Source organism: Folsomia candida, unplaced genomic scaffold (genome assembly GCF_002217175.1).
Source record: "Folsomia candida strain VU population unplaced genomic scaffold, ASM221717v1 Fcan01_Sc032, whole genome shotgun sequence".
Lineage (NCBI taxonomy): Eukaryota > Metazoa > Arthropoda > Collembola > Entomobryomorpha > Isotomidae > Folsomia > Folsomia candida.
The window spans coordinates 464,079-481,962 of record NW_019091224.1 but is presented as its reverse complement, the minus strand read 5'-3'; the positions used below and the strand labels follow the sequence as shown (position 1 = coordinate 481,962).

Sequence of the window (17,884 nt, the reverse complement as noted above, 5' to 3'; positions counted from 1 at the left end):
TTTCTAGAGACAGTGAAGGTTGGACAGCCCATATATCGATACAATAATCTATTACAGAGTGAACTTATATACTAACAATCACCCGCATTGCTTGCTTGCTAATTGTGGGTTTTAAGTTATGTAGCGACTTAGTTGCATGATTTAGCACAGTAAAGTGGTGTATACGAGACTGCAATAAGCCTTTGGTGCCTGGGTAGCTGACGATACGGTCTAACATTGACAGGATCGTCACCCCACCAATACATACATAGATATTTAGTTGCTGAACTGTCAAGAAAAATACAGCGAAGCGATGTGGGACGAGTTGTTGCTTTGGTGGGAAGCGTGCGCCCCACCGAAGCTTACAAGCAGAAAAACGCTGGCGTATCATCACATCTCATCACAAAAATCGTCATGGAACGGTCTAATGCGGTTTTTACACGGAAATTTTCTTACATTGCCAAGCAATGAGAAATTAAAAATACATCGAATGTATGTATATAATGAGATATCTAGGTCCAGGTCACACATATCTATATAGTGTTCCTAGTCAGTGCACAAATATAATAATGAAAATGTAAATTAAATTTTACACAGTTTAAACAATATCTTGCAAATATTTTAGCAAAACATGCCTAGCAATTCTCAATTTGGGGATTGTATAATTTTCAATTCTTTCAAATATGTGCACACACAAATCTGATTTATTACGCAGAAATTATTTACTTAACGTGGTCACCACCCTAAATTACATTTTTTAGTTAGCATTTTAAAGTGATCTGCAATAATACACATTTAAATATAATGTCACCCATATTTATGGAATCATCCACCACTCCACTCATAAATGATGACGATAAAAGTGTGGTCATTCCATAAAAATAGGAATGAACTTGTAATGCAAAATAACCCGTCATCCTCACAACATGTGGACACCATCATCATAATCATGTATGTAGCCACAATTACATTCTCTCCTATTTCCATTATAAGATTAATTTTCTTATCAGGAATCACACTCTCTCAAAAGTACACACACATTTATTCCAAACCTACCCAGACTTGTATATTCTACAGCCTCACCAAAACATCCAACCAGAGTAATTCTTTGTTATATGGTTTAGTTTAGTAGCCTTGATATCAGAATTATATGATAAGCTGAAACTTCCCTTATCTTGCAATACATATCGCAAAATCCGTATGACAACTGGAATGATTAAACGTTACAAAATTTGACCACATACTGCATAATAACGCAGCGCTAATCAACACTCGAGGCTTCACCTCACCACCGGACAGAAAGACTGAACAGTCATATCTGCCACACAGTGTTTGATACGATAGCTCGGAGGGAGAGTGGGTGTGGATTTGTTTACCTGATTGAAAAAAGTGAACTAAATATTTTTACTTTCAAAAACGATTAGTCGTTTTAGCAACAGACTTCACTGTGTTTCGAGATCAAACGGAAAGTTGACAAGTTTTTGATCCCAATCTTATCAAAGGTACATATTACTGGTCGAGAATTCACACATTTTTAAAAGCTTAAACGTTTCATAGAGAAAAATTCACTCGTGACGGTTTCAAATGCACCATTCCTCTACACTTATTCCTTGTTGAGCAATCATTGCTTAACATTGACTGACAGAATTGATGTCGAGATAAGATTCGTTATCATCACGAGCTGTAAATTCCAGAGTTTGAAGGACTATTTTACTAAACAATTTTTCATTGCAGATTTTTGTCATGCTACTGTAAATAATAAAGTCATGCATCATTTTTCATTTTTCATCTTTTATATGTATGAATACATATTCAGAATTAACGGTGGTATTCTGAATGAAAATTTTGAGCTTGAGGGGGAGTGGCCACTCACACTTTACATGTTGAAAGAATACAAAATGTGAGTGGCCACTCCCACTCAAGCTCAAAATTTTCATTCAGAATACCACCGTAAGTCTTGATAAAAAATTTTAAAGTAGTTACAATTCCACCCATTTGTATAGCTTTGTTCTTATTCTATATCAACGAAGTAATGATAAATGCTAAGCTCCTGAATTAATCTGCATTAATTAACCAAACTCATTCGAAAACCTAGATGTAGCTTGGCAAAATTTTGACATAACCTACCACCCCCCTTCTCATAAGTTTGGTTAAATACATATTAGCTCCTAGTGTGTCGTCTCAAATCATGCCCAACTCTCGGGCTAAACGAAACACATGTGTTTTAATGAGAGATTGCGAAATTGTCTAAATCATGCCTTATTACACATCAAAATGCTAAAAATAAGAAGAGATTGCATATATGTGCATAGATTTGCAAAAAAGTCGCTATTAAAGAACTTGTAACATATTGCCCCATTTTCCATTTTGGACCCTTTTCGACAGTTTGGGGCGTTTTGTACGTCCACTTCTCTTTTTCGAAAACCGGTTTTTACCAGTTTTTTATGATTATTTTGGACAGTCGTAAAAACCAAAGCGAAACCCTGTAAACAACGTTCCTGCAACTATTCATGTCCAAGAGCTAATTTCGCACACAATCTTATCGAGTTTTCAAAAATGTATTTATTTACGTTGGTGAGAAACGTATTTGCGTGTTGGCCACTTAAAAATAGGCTCCATTGATTGACCTTGACTCACAACAGTTTCTTTCCTTCTAATTTTGTATGTCTGTTTTTTATTTATCAAGGAGACCAGTTTTAGCGAAATGGATGGCCGTGTGATGGGGAACGTTTACGAGGTAGAACATTTGGCCACTTTCCAACTCTCGGAAGAATTAAACGCGCCGTCTGACGGAATGCGGAGGTTGTTGCACATGCAGACGAATGGATTAGGAATCTGGAGTCAAAAAATTCGTGTCCATCTCGAACAAAACTTTATCGTCATTCTCGATTTTCAAAATGGGGTAAGTTTTGACCACAAGGTTTTGATAATCGTGCATAAATTAATATCTCTATCCATCACCTTCGTCAAATGCAAACATTCCATTCCTCGTTCTATTCTATTCCTCCATAAAGAGAGAATAATCTCTCTTTATTGGAAATTGATCTTAACTAAAATTGTAATTAATTCTTTGTCCAAAACTATTCGTTCATTCAATCAATCATTGACTCATTCCTCTCTTAACGTTTGTATCTCTTCTATGTCTCACTACATATTCTTCGCAGTCTGAATTACATACATTTTTGTAGGATCGATCCAATTTAAGTTCTCATCTTATTTTACACCTTTTTCTTCCATACAATGTAAGGGAGAGCACTGAGAAGTTGTAATCCTCGCAGAGTTATAAGGAGAGCGTAACCGAGAGCGCGTTACGTCGTGTCGAGTGTCCGAGAGGAGAAGTGCCGCTTACATATAGAGACAGAGCGAGCGGTCGGAACGCCGTTTCTGCCTGAGAGTGGATAACCAAGACTTAAGTGGGACTTGGCTCACTGGTTATTAGTTATGGGCAATGTATTATCTCATGCCATGTATTAAGAATGGATGAGTGGTGTTGAGGCGGCTGAGACTAGGAAGAGAGAGCTGGGCTCAAAGGGTTAACTGCGTATCCTACGCTAGTTATACGAGGCCTACTCGTGTTGTATAAGAGTTATGCGGTGGACTGGAGTCGAAGTAGGAAAGTGGTGGTGGCGGTAGACAGTAAGTACATAACTAATAGAGATTTATTTACGTAAGAGGGTTAATAAGCAGATTTGGGGCTGAGAGCCGCTACCTCTGTCATCAAGGGTAGTCGCCAATCTCTGGCTGGTTAGTTTAGAGAGTAAGTGCATACACACATGTGCCTGGAAGACGACTCGTCGCGAGTTAAGAACATAGTGATCGGAGCGAGAGCTCGGACGCTCTTTAAATAGTGGGCTGCGGGTGTCTTACCAGCATTAAGTTAGTTGGCCTTCACGGCCGAGACCAGTCTCTGACCTTGTCTAGACTGGTTAATTAAATTAATTAAGTCGAGGCGATGGAATCCGCGTTGTGTAGGCTTTCGGCCCTACAACAAGTTCATCCCTTCACTTTTAACTGTCACTTAAATATTCGGCATTCTAACACTCATTACAAACCATTACAAAAGTAAATACTTCTTTGTCACAAAAAAGCCGTACAAATTTCCATGGTAAGTTTGAACTAAATTATATGACAAATATTTGGAATATTTGGTTTGCTGCAGTATTGCCATTTTGGTGGTAGCGAAGAAAGATAAACTCCTCATATATGAAGTCTCTCACTCACATCACGGAATTATTATTTCCCAAAAGGAGAGAAAATCAATTGCATCAAATCGATGGATTTTTCATTTTTTCTTTGTTTACCCTTAATTCCGAGAAAAGAAGATTATACTTGTTTCCAGAGAAATATGGAACATTTTCGGTACATTTTCTATCAGCAAAATATTTTCAATGTACCATATTTAGGACGAGATGGAGCGTTTCCCACTCCACATGATTCGTCAACCCACCGCTTTCACCAACCCAAACCCAGGCGAGTCATACAACAACGTATTCGCTTTTTTCAGGTAATCTGTATTATCATGAAATATCCATGAATTTACCACACCTCTCAACTTTCTAATTAAGTACTTCCTTTCTTTCGTTTTAATCATTCTTAAAACTAATGGCATTTCCATCTCCTCTGCAGTGCTTCAATATATCTGCCGCAGATTTGGTGGAGGATGTCAACTTGGCTATGGCCGGTCAGGTCCCTCCAAGTCGGTCGCGATACACGAGTAGTCCAAGCAGTCCTCCCCCACCCCCCCTCACACCGCCGCATTTCAAACGTGAGTCCGCACAGAGTCCGCCTCGTTGCATTTCATTTTATTATTTTACAATTTCCCTTAACCACAGGGAACGTTACATTTTGTTTACTCCACTTCCTCCCTGTGCTAATTATTGCACATAGTGCTTATAATACTTTTACTTTTATTGGTCCAATCTAAATGCGTAAACACGCACGGCGAAATATGGGTACATTTCGTTCCCAGTTTAAAACGGAGAACGAGATTTAGGGTTGCCGATGAGATATACCACATCTCATCTCGTCTCATTAAACTTGAGATGAGACGATACGTGATGAGCCACGTAACAACTAATAGATCTCATCACTCAACAACTAATCTCATCTCATAATTTACAAGTCTCATCTCACTTAGCGGCTTTCTTTAGCGTCTCACCGGTAACCCTAATGAGATTAACCGGATATTTTTTCGGTAAAGAAATTAATAAAAAAGGATAAAAATCGTTTGAATACCAGGTGGCCCACGTAAGGTGTAAGTGAAAGGAGACGCTGTAGCTTCAACGGATTTTGTGTTGAACATTTCTAGTTAATTTAATGGAAAGCCAGTTAATTTCTGAGCAGAAAACAATTTTTAGTTTTCGAAATTTCCTCCAACTGCAATAATGCAGCGCTGAAGACGCGGCCTCCAGCCCTCCGCTGAAGCACGCACTGAATTTGTGGACAATTTGTAGCATTCCGGGGTCAAAGTTTTTTTTCAAGGCTCCGCACTTCTCTGGGGCTTAGAACACACATTTGTCTCTAACTTTAACCTTATTTCATAAACCGGAGATTCAAAACCAACAAGACTAATAGCCATTCAAAAGTGGAGATGAAGTCCGGAATTTGGTTTTTAAACAACGCTTGCGCCGTTTTTTGCATTATGAGTTGGTATGGAGCCCTGCTGAAAGGTCTATTCGAAAGGGTCTAATCGACTCCATTGAATTGGATCTCATATAGGGGATGTACCACGGACTCTAAAACGTATTTTAAGAAATTTTATTTGTTCACCTTCCCCTCATTTTCGATAAAATGCGGTGAAATTGCCCCAATTAGCTCTGTCCTGCCAAAACCATCAAAATACCTGGATGATGTCACCTTTTGTCCTGTTTTCTCTATTGGGGGTAATCTTTGGCCGATTTGGAGTAAACAAGGTCAATTTGTTTGTTAAAAAAATCCTCCACCATGAAAATCTCCTCATCTGCAAAAGAATACTCTTCACAGTTTTTGGAGCGTACCGTTTCAAGTGATCCCTGCGTTTGTTTCATCTGACTTTGTTTTGGGGAGTGACCGAGAGGTGGTAAGTGCAACGTTTTATAGCCGGAAGTCCAAGCTTCAATTTGAGTACTCGTTTGATAATCTGCGTCGACCCTATCATTTGTAACACTACTTTCCGTAAAAATTATGCGGATTTTTTCGGATTCTAGGCTTCAGCGCCTTTGGCATAGGTGCGGTCCTGGTGGATTTAAAAAAAATTCTTTGACTGTTTTTAGTCATTCCAGTCCCAATTATCGTTTTTATAGTCCCCTGGACTAAATTAAAGTCCAGCTTTGATTCTTTTACCACAAATTCACTAATTTTCTTCGCATTTTTTTGTGAAAAATTATCGCCGCCTGCGTAATTTCAAGATTTTCCCTACTGATATGTTTTTCAAGTAATTAAAAACTGATTGATGTTATTTATGTAGAATCGCACGAGGAATACAATGCACTTGTCAGATTTTAGTTATCTCTTGCCATTTTGAAGATAAGAGCTACTTACACCTTACGTGAGCCCACTAGGTACGACAGGGCTCGTTACGTTTTGTCTGTAGTCAACAAATTCCACGCGGTTTAAACCAAATTGTTTGATATTATATACATTTCTTATAAGACATCATTTTTGGTTCCTATTACAGCCTCCGACTCGAGAAATGACACTTTCTCGAATGATACTGAGGGTCAGTATGAACGCCAAATTGCAATTTTGAACAGCTGTTTTGATGACATTGAGCACTTCATTGCTTTGCTTCAATATGTGGCTACAGCCTACAGAGAACTTCAGCGGAGGCGAATGTAAGCACATTCATATTTCTTTATTTAGTGGATTATATTAGATTGCATTTCTGCCTGGGTAAGAATGACTGACCATCCATTTTTTTGAACAAGTGGATAGTTGTAGAGAAAGGATGACTTTTGTTTGGGGGGTGTGGCTTATGAATGGTCAGTGTGCACTTTTTGTGAATGTTTTGTGATAATGATCAAATTGTGGCAATAATGGGGACGACGATACAACTGACGGAGATGATTGTTAGGTTTTAAATAAGTCATTATTTTACTGTCACGATATTAGGTTTTTTAAATGGTTACAAAATTGGACTTATTGACTCGCAAAATGTGAATTTACTTGACGAGGAACATAAAATTTTATGTTGGCTGATTGACTGGCCAAATGAGACTGTGGAGGAGACGAAGAGGCTTCGAGAAACTGAACAGAAATCGACTCCACAAATACATACATAAGATAGGAGCATGAAAAATGTCAATATTAATACATTGCACAATACTGAACAACTTTTATAACTACTGCCTCCATTTATTATATATACATCCAGGTCTAAAAAAAGTAACAAGGATCACGGAGAAGGCCTCCTCTCTATGCAAGCTACACGACCACATGAACTCGAATTTGTCCACATTCTTCAAAAATTCAAGCTTTGCTTCAACCTTTTGGTAAGCATTTTTGTTGAAAAAGCATTATTTGGTTAGGTTAGGTTAACCAAGTCTTCATATTTAACACTGACAATATTTATCATGCACAACCATCTCTCCGCATGTGCACATAACAAGATATAATACTTCCCTAATAGATCTTACATGATTCATGATGCGCACCTTTTTCGATTGTATATTTGTTTTTAGGTAAAAATAAAGCATGCATACTTGACTTCTTCCCTCTACCTGTCCTATGATACCCCTTTATTTCACTCTCCCATTACTAACCATATTGTGTATCTACATGGATTGTTCTCCTCCATCTCATCTCATTTCCCATCCTGTGACCGACTTTATATTAATGAATCACGCCGCGAGGAGATCAGATTTTTATTACATGTGATAACTTGCTGCTTCTGTTTCTTACCAGGCCTGTTTAAAAGCCCACATCCAGGATCCAAACTCCCCCGAGATGGTCCACTTTCTCTTTACGCCGCTAGCTATGATCGTCAACGCTTCTAGGGAAACTCACCCGCCCGGTCTCGCCGCCAGGGTTGTGGCCCCTCTCCTTTCCAGGGAAGCCGTCGACCTACTCACCAACTGCCTCAACTCGAAGGAAACTCAACTTTGGCATTCACTCGGAGATGCGTGGCACTTGACGAGGTACATACGTATTTATGTAGTCATGTAAAAATTGATTCCACAAGGTTCATAAATCAGAGACAACTACATAATTACCCGAGTTATGGAAACAGAATTTGATCTGTTTTTCATACCTTTTTAAAAAGGTTAAACTTTTACTCGCAGCTTATTTTTGTTAGAAACTACCATGTCTCATAAGCCTGCTTTTTTAGAAAAACGAGTCGCCAAAAAGGTTTTTCGTTGCTTGAACTAACTGTTTTTGATATTTGGTGCTTGACTTGGAAAGCCATCCAGGCGAGTTGTGTTTGTACGTAGCATAATAAAAATGGGATAGGCAAAGTATTTCTTTTTTATATATCGGATCCTTAAGAAGTTTTTTTCACCAAAAAAGGCTTAGCACAACCACTGGACCCCGCTAACGAGCCATTACCCAGGGAGGGAGAAGAGTATCTGAGCTTGGCAAAGGGGGAAAAACGAGAAAAAACCGCAATGCCGGCACTGGGAATTGAACCCAGCACCTCCATTCAGCCCACTCAGATGGCCGGCTAGCAGGGAAGCACGATCGCCACCCCGCCTCGGCACCCTTCTCCTAAGCTAACCTAACCTAACCAAAATGCGAATTCTTTCAATATTTGTAAAACGAGTCAAATATTTCGGTTACATTCACAACTCTCCCCTCGTAGACATCCCAATGCCTAGTAGGCATTCAACCAAAGCAGTCTTATAATGCTCTACCTCCGCTTGTTTTTAATTAAATATTCTGAAAGTTGGTAATCCACTTCCACTTGTGTACAACCATACTTAGCCAGTATAGAGGATAAACCTCTTACAAAATGAAAAAAAATATATACATATATCTTCAAAATGCACATGGTTTTGCCAATTAAATTTATTTCAGGGAACAGTGGAAAGGTTATGTGGCCCCGTACCAGCCCGTCTTTATGGAAGGGTGGTCGCCCACGATTCCAGACCGAAGTTCATCCTCTGCCATTGGCGTAGCTGTTGCGGAAGCTGCGACGAGACGTCTTCAAGCCCAACAGGAGGTGAGTCTATAGTTTACATAGTTTCTCAGTCGTTATTATTATTTTGTGGTGAGGTTAGTTGCCAATGAGACGATTTTAGACGACATATACTCCATCTAATCTCGTCTCAACCACGTGTGACATGAGGCCAAAGTTACAGCGGATACTCAAAATTCAAACTCATCTATTCTCGTGTCTCTTTTAAAACTTAATTTGTTTCATGTCACAAAGACAGAAAAATTGGAGAGCCCTTTCCTTAGAAAACTGCCTCATTTCCACTGTACTTCTGTGTCGATCTCCCTCTCGCAAATAGAGTAAGCACTCATCCACCATTCATTCACATATGTCTACTCACTCATTTACATTCATTAATTGACGTCAATGTGTCAACATCTTTCACATTATTCGTCTTCTACTGTAAATACGTAACTGTTTTTTTACTTATTTAAAACATTTTTCTAGACCGTATACTTGCAGCAGCAGCAAAAGCAAATACGAAATCCAGCTGCGGCTGCAGCTGCTGCAGCGTTGCGCGAATATCCACAGGTAGAGTGAAGCAAATATTTTTTAGAAATCATGACAAATTTATATTAATTTCTATGATTTCTTTCCCATTTTTTAGCCAGACTATCCCGACAATGGGAGACATTTTAATGGGTGAGACATTTTAACATTAACATTTTAATTCTACACTCGTATGATAGATCAATGGTCCTCCTCAAGTTCTTCTATCAGTTCGGGTGATGATTTTTACCATCGCACCAAGGCGCCACCACCCCCACCCCCACCACCATCCGGACAACGTCTTACAATGCCAGCCAATGTCACCCAACACGAAGAAACATAAGGAATGAGGAAATGTTATAAATTAATAAATGTCATCCTTAGGCCTTTACAACTAAACACAAATGTACATAATATTACGACAAATTCGTGTTTATCGAATATGTAAATATGACGCACATTTCCCCTTCTATGTATCAGAGAAAAAATCAAATGAGCAATTTGGAAATTTTTGACAAGTGTACTTCCGTGAAGAAAGTCACTTTTCCGTTTCTTAGAAGGAGAGTATTCGAACATGTCAGTACCCGATTTTGATGCCCCTTGAATATGGTAGATGGTAGCCAATGAGTCTAATCTGATTAGAGTCTAATCATTAGACAAAGCGAAGGAGGATTTTACTCCAAGACCTGCCACACCCCCATGAATAAGCGCACCAGAGTAAACTAACGGTGCTTAAACTTTCACCAAAAATCCAGTTTTGCTCAGATTTCCTTAATTTTTACATATAAGATATTTGCTTTAGCATATCAAACTCAATTTTTTAGAAATCTAAAAAAATCACAAAATATTCAAGATTTCAAAAAACTTTGATATGGATGTGATAAATCAACTATCTGGGATCAACATTATGCAAATCCGAGCAAAACGGGATTGCTGGTAAGGGTTTAAGTGCGGCTAGTTTACCATTGCGCGCTCATTCAATCGGGTGTGGCGGGCGCAAATGGGGCCATGGAGTAAAACCCTCATTCACTTTTTCTAATCTCGTCGACCACCACAACAAATTTTAATCCAAAGGGCATTAAAATCGGGTACTGTCAAGTTCGAGTACTCCTCTCCTTCTCATGTAGGGCTGTTAGGATTTTGCGTATGATTTCATCGGTCCCGTAGTATTTAATATTATTTTTATATCTTATTGTGAACCCAACTGCTAGAAGTGAATCATGTGAAGGATAGTTGGGGACAACTGGGAGTAATTTACATTGCATTAGTTAGTTCGTCTTATGTGGGGTGAAAAGTTGTTTCATTTCCAGAATTTGGATGAAAATTTAAGTTTTCTTAGAATTTTTCCATATTTTGTAGTGGCATTCCTACTAATTTAAATCACCAAGGTGTTCCCAGTTGTTGTTTCAAGTACGGAAACAATTTACCTTATTATTTGCAAATATTTGGTTTTCCTGTTGTTTTTCGGTTAAACAGCCTTTTTCAGTTTTACGCGTGAAACGATATCAATAACTGTCCCCGTCAAATTTTCAGTGGTTAAAAATTATTAAATTATTCCAAAAGACACATGGGCGTACCAGTCTTGCTATTATTTTGAGAAAATGCGTCCCCTAATAAATTATGGTTTCTATCCTCTCCCTACCAAGCTCGGGATGACGACATGATGCAGCAAGAATTGAGGACTGTGCTCACCCTTTTCCGAGAAAAGAGGAAGATCGAGATTCAGAAGAACGCGGAAGTCTACATCAACCAGCATTCCAGCGTGGAAGAAGTCCAAGAGTGGTTGAAAGTTAAGGGCTTCTCAGATCCGATTAGTAAACAGTTATCAAATATGAATGGGACTGAACTCTTCAGTTTAAAGAAGGAACAACTGGAGGCGTATTGTGGTAAGGCGGAGGGTCGCAGATTGGGTTCACAAATCAACATTTCGAGAAGTACTACAGGGGTAGGTGACCTTATTATACATATATTTGCGACCTTCCTAGAAAAACCATCGTATTAATTTTGGTATACTTTTTCAGTTTAAAACGGCTCGATCCTCCGAATTGAGAACTATCTTGGCAAAGGCATTAGCCAAGGTAGAGTCGGGCACGTCCCCTTCGCCGAACCCATCAACACGGCACTAAATAAGCAAGTAGGTCGAAACAATAATAGCTCGTCCAATTCTAAGCCGAGCAGCCCCATGCCCAGACCAATGATGGGTATGTGAACAATAACAACAGGTCATAGGCGTCCGGATACGTGATTCATAATTAATCAATAATAATATAATAATTCAAATAATTTGATGAAATATATGTAGTACTTCAATATTTAGATGACATTTTGAAAATTCTGATGAATGCTTTTAGGTTCCTCTGATAAAAATATGTTTATACATAGTTTAGAAACATAAATCAGCACATAAATTCCAAATCAAATATGACAAAACAATAACTTCAATTAACCATAAATATATGTAAGAATGTATGACCCCGTATTTAAGGACTGTCCACTAAAGAAAGTGTCAGAAGTTCGTTCTCATTTTTAAATGTTGGCGGGCGGGTTTATTTAAAATTTGAATTCATGCTCAAATTTACGGAATTGATAGCAATTCTGATACACAAAACAGAATTAAATTATTACTTTCAGTTCAAAAATGCGAAATAAAAATGCTCAGTCGCAGAGTTAGTTTGCGACTCGTACGGAAAAATGTTTTTTTGAGACAGAAAAATAACTAGTGACCACTTGATTCGTGAAGGAGTACACCGGAAGTCAATTAATCGTATACTGGATAGACATGAGGAAGGTAAAAATGAAATGCAGATTACAAGAAACCGACTTTTCGACCGGGTATCCTTGCGACGAAGAAAGTGGAGAAAGAGTTCAACAGTAACCCAAACATTTCTGTTAGGATTGTTGCAAATAATACCTAGTCGTGACGTGAAGATCGTTAGTTGACCAAAATTTTTGACCCATTTATGATAAATTCAATAGCTGATTAGTATTATGTTCCTCAATTCAATATCTACAAAAAACTACCGCCAACAGGATTCTATCAAATCAACATGAAAAGTTCTGATACCGTAAGCAAACGCATTCGTGCATCGTTTTCCACTGTAACTACATGCGCAAAATTCCCAAGTACTTAAATAAATGTAACTTTCGAACGATAACTCCGATCTGGTTAGTTGTAGTATTAGAATGTTCCTATGGACTGGTACTATTAATTTACAGAAACTCTTCATCCTTCTTGATTTCTAAACCAAATGTTCTTCTTCTTTTGTAAAAATATAGCTAAAAATAAAAAGTAATTGAGAGTACCTGCAATAAGCTGTTCTTTTTTCTGCTGAAATTTAATTTGGCAACAAGAATCAAGGTAAAGCTCATCAATTCCCCAACATTGCAAATTCTCGTCAAATTCCAGCACGCATGCTGTTTGATTTTGTTGAGTATTGAAAAGTATAGTCAATACTATATTTTCAACTGTTGTGCATTGCTTACAATCCTCAGGAAGATGCAGCTTGCCCCGTCTGTACAAGTTTAGGATAAATGGAAATGTGCGAGGTTGTCGGTCGCAAAAATACACTAAAACTTAGAATATAGCACCGCAATATTGACAAAATTATGATTGTCAAATTTGGCGCCGATTGGACCAGCCGTTCTCAAGTTACACAATTTTTACCCTTGTTCCTATAATCTGGAAACACGTTTTGTATTTACGTGAATATATCAGTATGCATAAATATGCACATATGTATTTATGCATGTGTCATGTTTACGCTGGGTTTGTAAACCAAACAAAATTTCTACCAGATTACTATTTCTTAAGTAAATAGATTTAACTGAAGGTGTGGAGGAGTATAAACTCGGTTTTTTCGTGCCATTCATACCCATGCGTCGGGCCCGTTTTTTCAATTTTTTGTCACGCGAAAAGTTGTTGCAGATTCTGAAATCTATTTTTATGGATATTTTTTTAAATAATTGTACCAAATAAAAATGCACTATTATTTATTAATTAATGCTGAGCCGTATTTTTATTCAACCAATCAAACTTTTACAGACACGGTGACTTTTTTTTCGGATAATTCGAAATATTTATGTTGCAAGCAAGGAATGGTCGATCCAAATTGAGCTAAAAAGAATAATAATTTTGATACGAGGTATATGTTGTGCCCTAACTCATTTTGAATTATTTCAAACAATCCTTGGTATTTTTATAATAACATGCAATTGTAATATTTGAAAACAAGAAACATGTTTTATTTCCGTTTCCCCCAATAACTTTTAAATTAATTGGACACATTTTATGAAAATTAATATTAGCAAATATAATTTTATACACTTTGTCGATTTCCATGAACAAGAAACGCATTGTGGCTCAACAATTTTGGTAGTACAGTTTACGAACTTTACTTCTCTTCAATTTTCCCCATCTTCTCCTCCAATCCAAATGGATCAACTATTTTAGTTTTCACATAACTTCCCTGTCTGAAATTGGAATGCTCGCTATCCTTCAAATCCTGTAAAGCCTTTTGTCGCTTGATCGATTTTTCTTGACGCTTCTGTTCTTCATAAAACAGACCAAAATTGTTGACCACAATGGGAATAGGTAATGCGATGACCACAATGCCACAAACTCCGGTGATCACTGAAATAACTTTTCCAAAAGTCATTTTTGGAGTGACGTCTCCATATTCCACTACACGAACAAATTCAAATTATATTTCAAATTATATATCTTTTGTAAAAATTATGAACCTGTCGACATGGTAATGAATGCCCAGTAGACGGTCTTAGGTATACTTCCAAATCCTTCACTATTATCTTCCCTCTCCGCAAAATAAGCCAACGTAGAAAAGATGACGACCCCAATACTCAGAAACAAAAGGAGAACACCCAAACCCTTATAACTGTGACGAAGCGTGAATCCCAAACTTTGCAGTCCTATTGAGTGGCGGGCAAGTTTAAATATTCGCAGAATCCGAATTACTCGCAACACTTGAACTAAACGACCAGCTGTATCGAGTTGAACGAGGAAAAGTGACACATAAAATGGCGCAATGGCAAGAAGATCAATGTTGTTTAAAACCCCGCAGAAAAATTTGCGCTTGCTTGGAGCCGCGAAAAGACGGATGAGGTATTCGGCAGTAAACCAGATAATACAAACCGTTTCCAGGGTTTCTAGAATCTCATTGTCTGTTAGGATGAAATCTTGCCCTAAACTGGGATTGTCGTCCGACGCTAATAAATCCTCACAAAAAGATTCATTGTCATGTTTGCATTTGAATACTTGGAACTCTGGAACTAAAGCAGAAAACATGTAATTTACTAAACTGGATTTGTTCATACAAATACGTTCACAGAAAATATAATCGCATTCAAGAAAGAATTAAGTAAATATAATTTTTACCAGTGGAAAGACTCAAAGTCAAAATGGAGAGGACAATGATAGTGATTGAGAGCATCCCGGTAATCTGTGACATAAGAAAATAAGATGATAATTTTGTCGAATTTTTATGTTTTATCTGCCGTATTTGTTAATAAATAAATATATTGACGGGAAGCTCATATACATAAATATCAAATTGGGACAGCAAACTTTCTGCCTTTGTGAGGGTGTTTAGATATACTTAAATAACGCACCTTTTGTGGTAGGGTGGATGACCTGAAAATTATCACAAATAATAAATAATGAATAGATAACCAGATAACCGAACAACATAAATTATAAGATGATACTTTTCAACCATACTTTTCAAACAAATTCCATAAATATTTTCTCATTCCTGAAATCATTCCTTTGCCAAAGTCTTCTTCTGTGTTAATAAAGCAGATCCGAATTATTTAAAGTATTTAATTTTCAGTTTTCTACCTAGCAAAACGGCAAAGCATTTTCATTTTCTAATAATTTAATGGAAAAACAGGGTTTTTGTTTAACAAAATCCAACGTTTTTTCGCCGTTTTGCTGGATTGAAAAATATTTAATGTGGTGTGTACACTCTTAAAAAATAAAAAAAATCTGGTAACAATATGTGGCTCTACCAGCATGGTAACAATTTTGTTACTCCTTGGTAATAAAACATTACCAGGTGGTTGCAACTCTTTATTAAGCGGTAACAATTTATAACCGTGATGGTAATAATTAAGAATTAGGCAGTAATTAAGAAGTGCTACAAAATACCTTTGTGAGAAGACAGAAACTCTTCATCCTTCTTGATTTCTAAACCAAATGTTTTTCTTCTTTTGTAAAAACATAGTTAAAAATGAGGTAAATGAGAGTACCTGCGATAAGCTGTTCTTTTTTCTGCTGAAATTTAATTTGGCAACAAGAATCCAGGTAAAGCTCATCAATTCCCCAATATTTCAAATCCTCGTCAAATTCCAGCACGCATACTGTATGATTTTGTTGCAAAGTATATTCAATCCTATATTTTCAACTGTTGTGCATTGCTTACAATCCTCAGGAAGATGCAGCTTGCCCCGTCTGTACAAGTTTAGGATGAATGGAAATGTGCGAGGTTGTCGGTCCCAAAAATACTCATTCGCACTCAAATCATAGTCGTCACACAGATTCAAAATTTCATCATGTGAACTATAACCAACTTTACGGTTTTCCTGCAATTTCAGAAACTATGTACGATTGCATGCAAAATAAATTATTGTATTTTATTGATAGCATTAAACTCAATTTATTTAAATAACTTTTAACACCTCATTTACCCCAAGTGACCTGTACCTCTCTCCCAATTGTCCGAGACGGGTGTATGGATAACGGGCCAAATTGTCCCACAAAATTTCATGTCGATCTCCACCCACATTTAAAATTACCCTTCGGTGTTTTTGAATCATGCTGGATTGAATCTCTCCAGGATTTGACCCTGTCTGACTAAACGGTACGGAACGTGCACCTGCATATGGAGGAGGTTGAGGCTGTTTGACTCCATCCAAATTAGAGTTGGGTTTACCCACAGGTGTAACAATGTCGCTCGTTTTTCCTTTAGATAAATTGGTAGGCATAAGGCAGTCATGGTCCCCTGGGTTAAGGTCCATTATGAATTTTATATACTTAAAAATATGTCACCCTTTATCAACAATTTTAAAAACTTGAAGAGGGAATGTTATTTTGCTGCTTCATATACTACAGTATCTACCAAATGTCTTCATGGATTTTGGTTGCGCTTTAAGAAATCGCCATATCTTTCCCTCTATTCAATTATTTTCGGTGAAAATTGGTCAACAGGTACAAAATATAATGCAGATATCACTTTTAAAGTCTGTAGTTAAACGAGCTACGCATTATTAATTGCGGGCATTATCGGGGAGTACTCATTGAAAATCGACGCGCCAAAAGTGTTCATGTGTTTTCATTTTTTTAATTGTAACGTGCTACAAATTGTCGAGTGATTTGAAATTTCTTGTAAATTTATTGCAACCTTCAAAACAAGTACAGGTAAGTCAAATTAAAATTATTTTCCCTTGTCCGGTTGCACAAATTAATATTTTCTTTGTGTGGGATGGGGAGGAAAGAAATATCAAATGAAATTCGCAAGAAAATCATCTCATATCATATGAAAAACATTGGACCCACAAAAATCCACGAGAAAACTAAAGTAGCAAGGCCGACAATTGAAAGCATCATTCGAAAATGGAAGAAAACTGGTGTAATTTGCAACTTACCACGGTCCGGCCGAAGGAAATGCACAACGCCACGTCAAGACCGATTGATTGTGAAGCACATGGATGGAAACCCACGAATGTCGGTGCCCAAATTGAGGGACAACTTGAAGATAAACTATCAAGTCGATGTCTCAAACCAAACAATTCGAAGAAGACTGAAAAAAGCAGGCTATAATGGCCGACGCCCATGCAAGAAACCATTGCTCTCAAAACGTAATATTCATCGACGCTTGGAATGGGCTAAAGCTCATGTCAATTGGACCGTTCACCAGTGGAAATCAGTCTTATGGAGTGATGAAACCAAGATCAACTTGTTTGGGTCGGACGGCATCACTAGGATTTGGAGAAAATCAGGAGATCGTCTCAAAAAGAAAAACCTACTTCCAACAGTCAAGCATGGCGGGGGGAGCATTATGGTGTGGGGGTGCTTTAATCATAAGGGCGTCGGAAATCTTCATGTTATTGAAGGAATCATGACAAAGGAAGTCTACCTCGACCTCCTACAAACTAATTTGATCGCCTCGAAGAAAAAATTACGCCTCAAAAATGATTTTATTTTCCAACAAGATGGTGACCCGAAGCACACGGCGAAAATTGTGGATCAATGGTTCGTCAAACAGCGGATCA

General features: G+C 37.6%; 2 protein-coding genes across 6 annotated transcripts; one reads left to right on the top strand and one right to left on the bottom strand.

Annotated features, from left to right (window-relative positions):
- The first annotated feature begins 1,249 nt into the window (after positions 1 to 1,249).
- On the top strand, positions 1,250 to 12,900 carry LOC110860400 (epidermal growth factor receptor kinase substrate 8). 5 transcript variants are annotated; one of them, XM_035860398.1, is made up of 13 exons: positions 1,250 to 1,481; positions 2,666 to 2,881; positions 4,383 to 4,483; positions 4,606 to 4,744; positions 6,635 to 6,791; positions 7,331 to 7,448; positions 7,861 to 8,093; positions 8,971 to 9,115; positions 9,326 to 9,408; positions 9,557 to 9,640; positions 9,717 to 9,751; positions 11,245 to 11,543; positions 11,620 to 12,900. In XM_035860398.1, the coding sequence occupies exons 4-13, from the start codon at positions 4,654 to 4,656 to the stop codon at positions 11,722 to 11,724; spliced, it is 1,350 nt and encodes a 449-aa protein (XP_035716291.1). In that variant the 5' UTR covers positions 1,250 to 1,481; positions 2,666 to 2,881; positions 4,383 to 4,483; positions 4,606 to 4,653; the 3' UTR covers positions 11,725 to 12,900. The 5 variants fall into 5 exon arrangements, 4 of the variants coding, with proteins under 4 accessions (XP_035716291.1, XP_035716292.1, XP_035716294.1 ...); XR_004837313.1 differs by lacking the exons at positions 9,326 to 9,408; positions 11,620 to 12,900 and adding an exon at positions 9,818 to 10,004 and having other exon boundaries at positions 11,245 to 11,367; XM_035860399.1 differs by lacking the exons at positions 4,383 to 4,483; positions 4,606 to 4,744.
- Positions 12,901 to 13,989: 1,089 nt separating this feature from the next.
- Positions 13,990 to 15,796, bottom strand: LOC110860399 (potassium voltage-gated channel subfamily B member 1). Its single transcript, XM_035860336.1, has 6 exons — positions 15,762 to 15,796; positions 15,333 to 15,396; positions 15,224 to 15,245; positions 14,991 to 15,054; positions 14,339 to 14,884; positions 13,990 to 14,279 (listed from the first exon to the last, which is right to left on the bottom strand). Exons 2-6 carry the CDS (start codon positions 15,374 to 15,376, stop codon positions 13,990 to 13,992), a joined length of 966 nt encoding a protein of 321 aa, XP_035716229.1. The 5' UTR covers positions 15,377 to 15,396; positions 15,762 to 15,796.
- Positions 15,797 to 17,884: the final 2,088 nt, after the last annotated feature.

Coding starts and splice junctions, on each gene's coding strand:
- LOC110860400 (XM_035860398.1), top strand. CDS start 4,654: ATGGCCGGTCAGGTCCCTCCAAGTCGGTCGCGATACACGAGTAGTCCA. Junction 4,745..6,634: donor CACACCGCCGCATTTCAAAC/GTGAGTCCGCAC, acceptor TTCCTATTACAG/CCTCCGACTCGAGAAATGAC. Junction 11,544..11,619: donor TTTCGAGAAGTACTACAGGG/GTAGGTGACCTT, acceptor ATACTTTTTCAG/TTTAAAACGGCTCGATCCTC.
- LOC110860399 (XM_035860336.1), bottom strand. CDS start 15,376: ATGATTTCAGGAATGAGAAAATATTTATGGAATTTGTTTGAAAA. Junction 15,246..15,332: donor TTATGGAATTTGTTTGAAAA/GTATGGTTGAAA, acceptor GATAATTTTCAG/GTCATCCACCCTACCACAAA. Junction 14,280..14,338: donor ATTCATTACCATGTCGACAG/GTTCATAATTTT, acceptor TTGTTCGTGTAG/TGGAATATGGAGACGTCACT.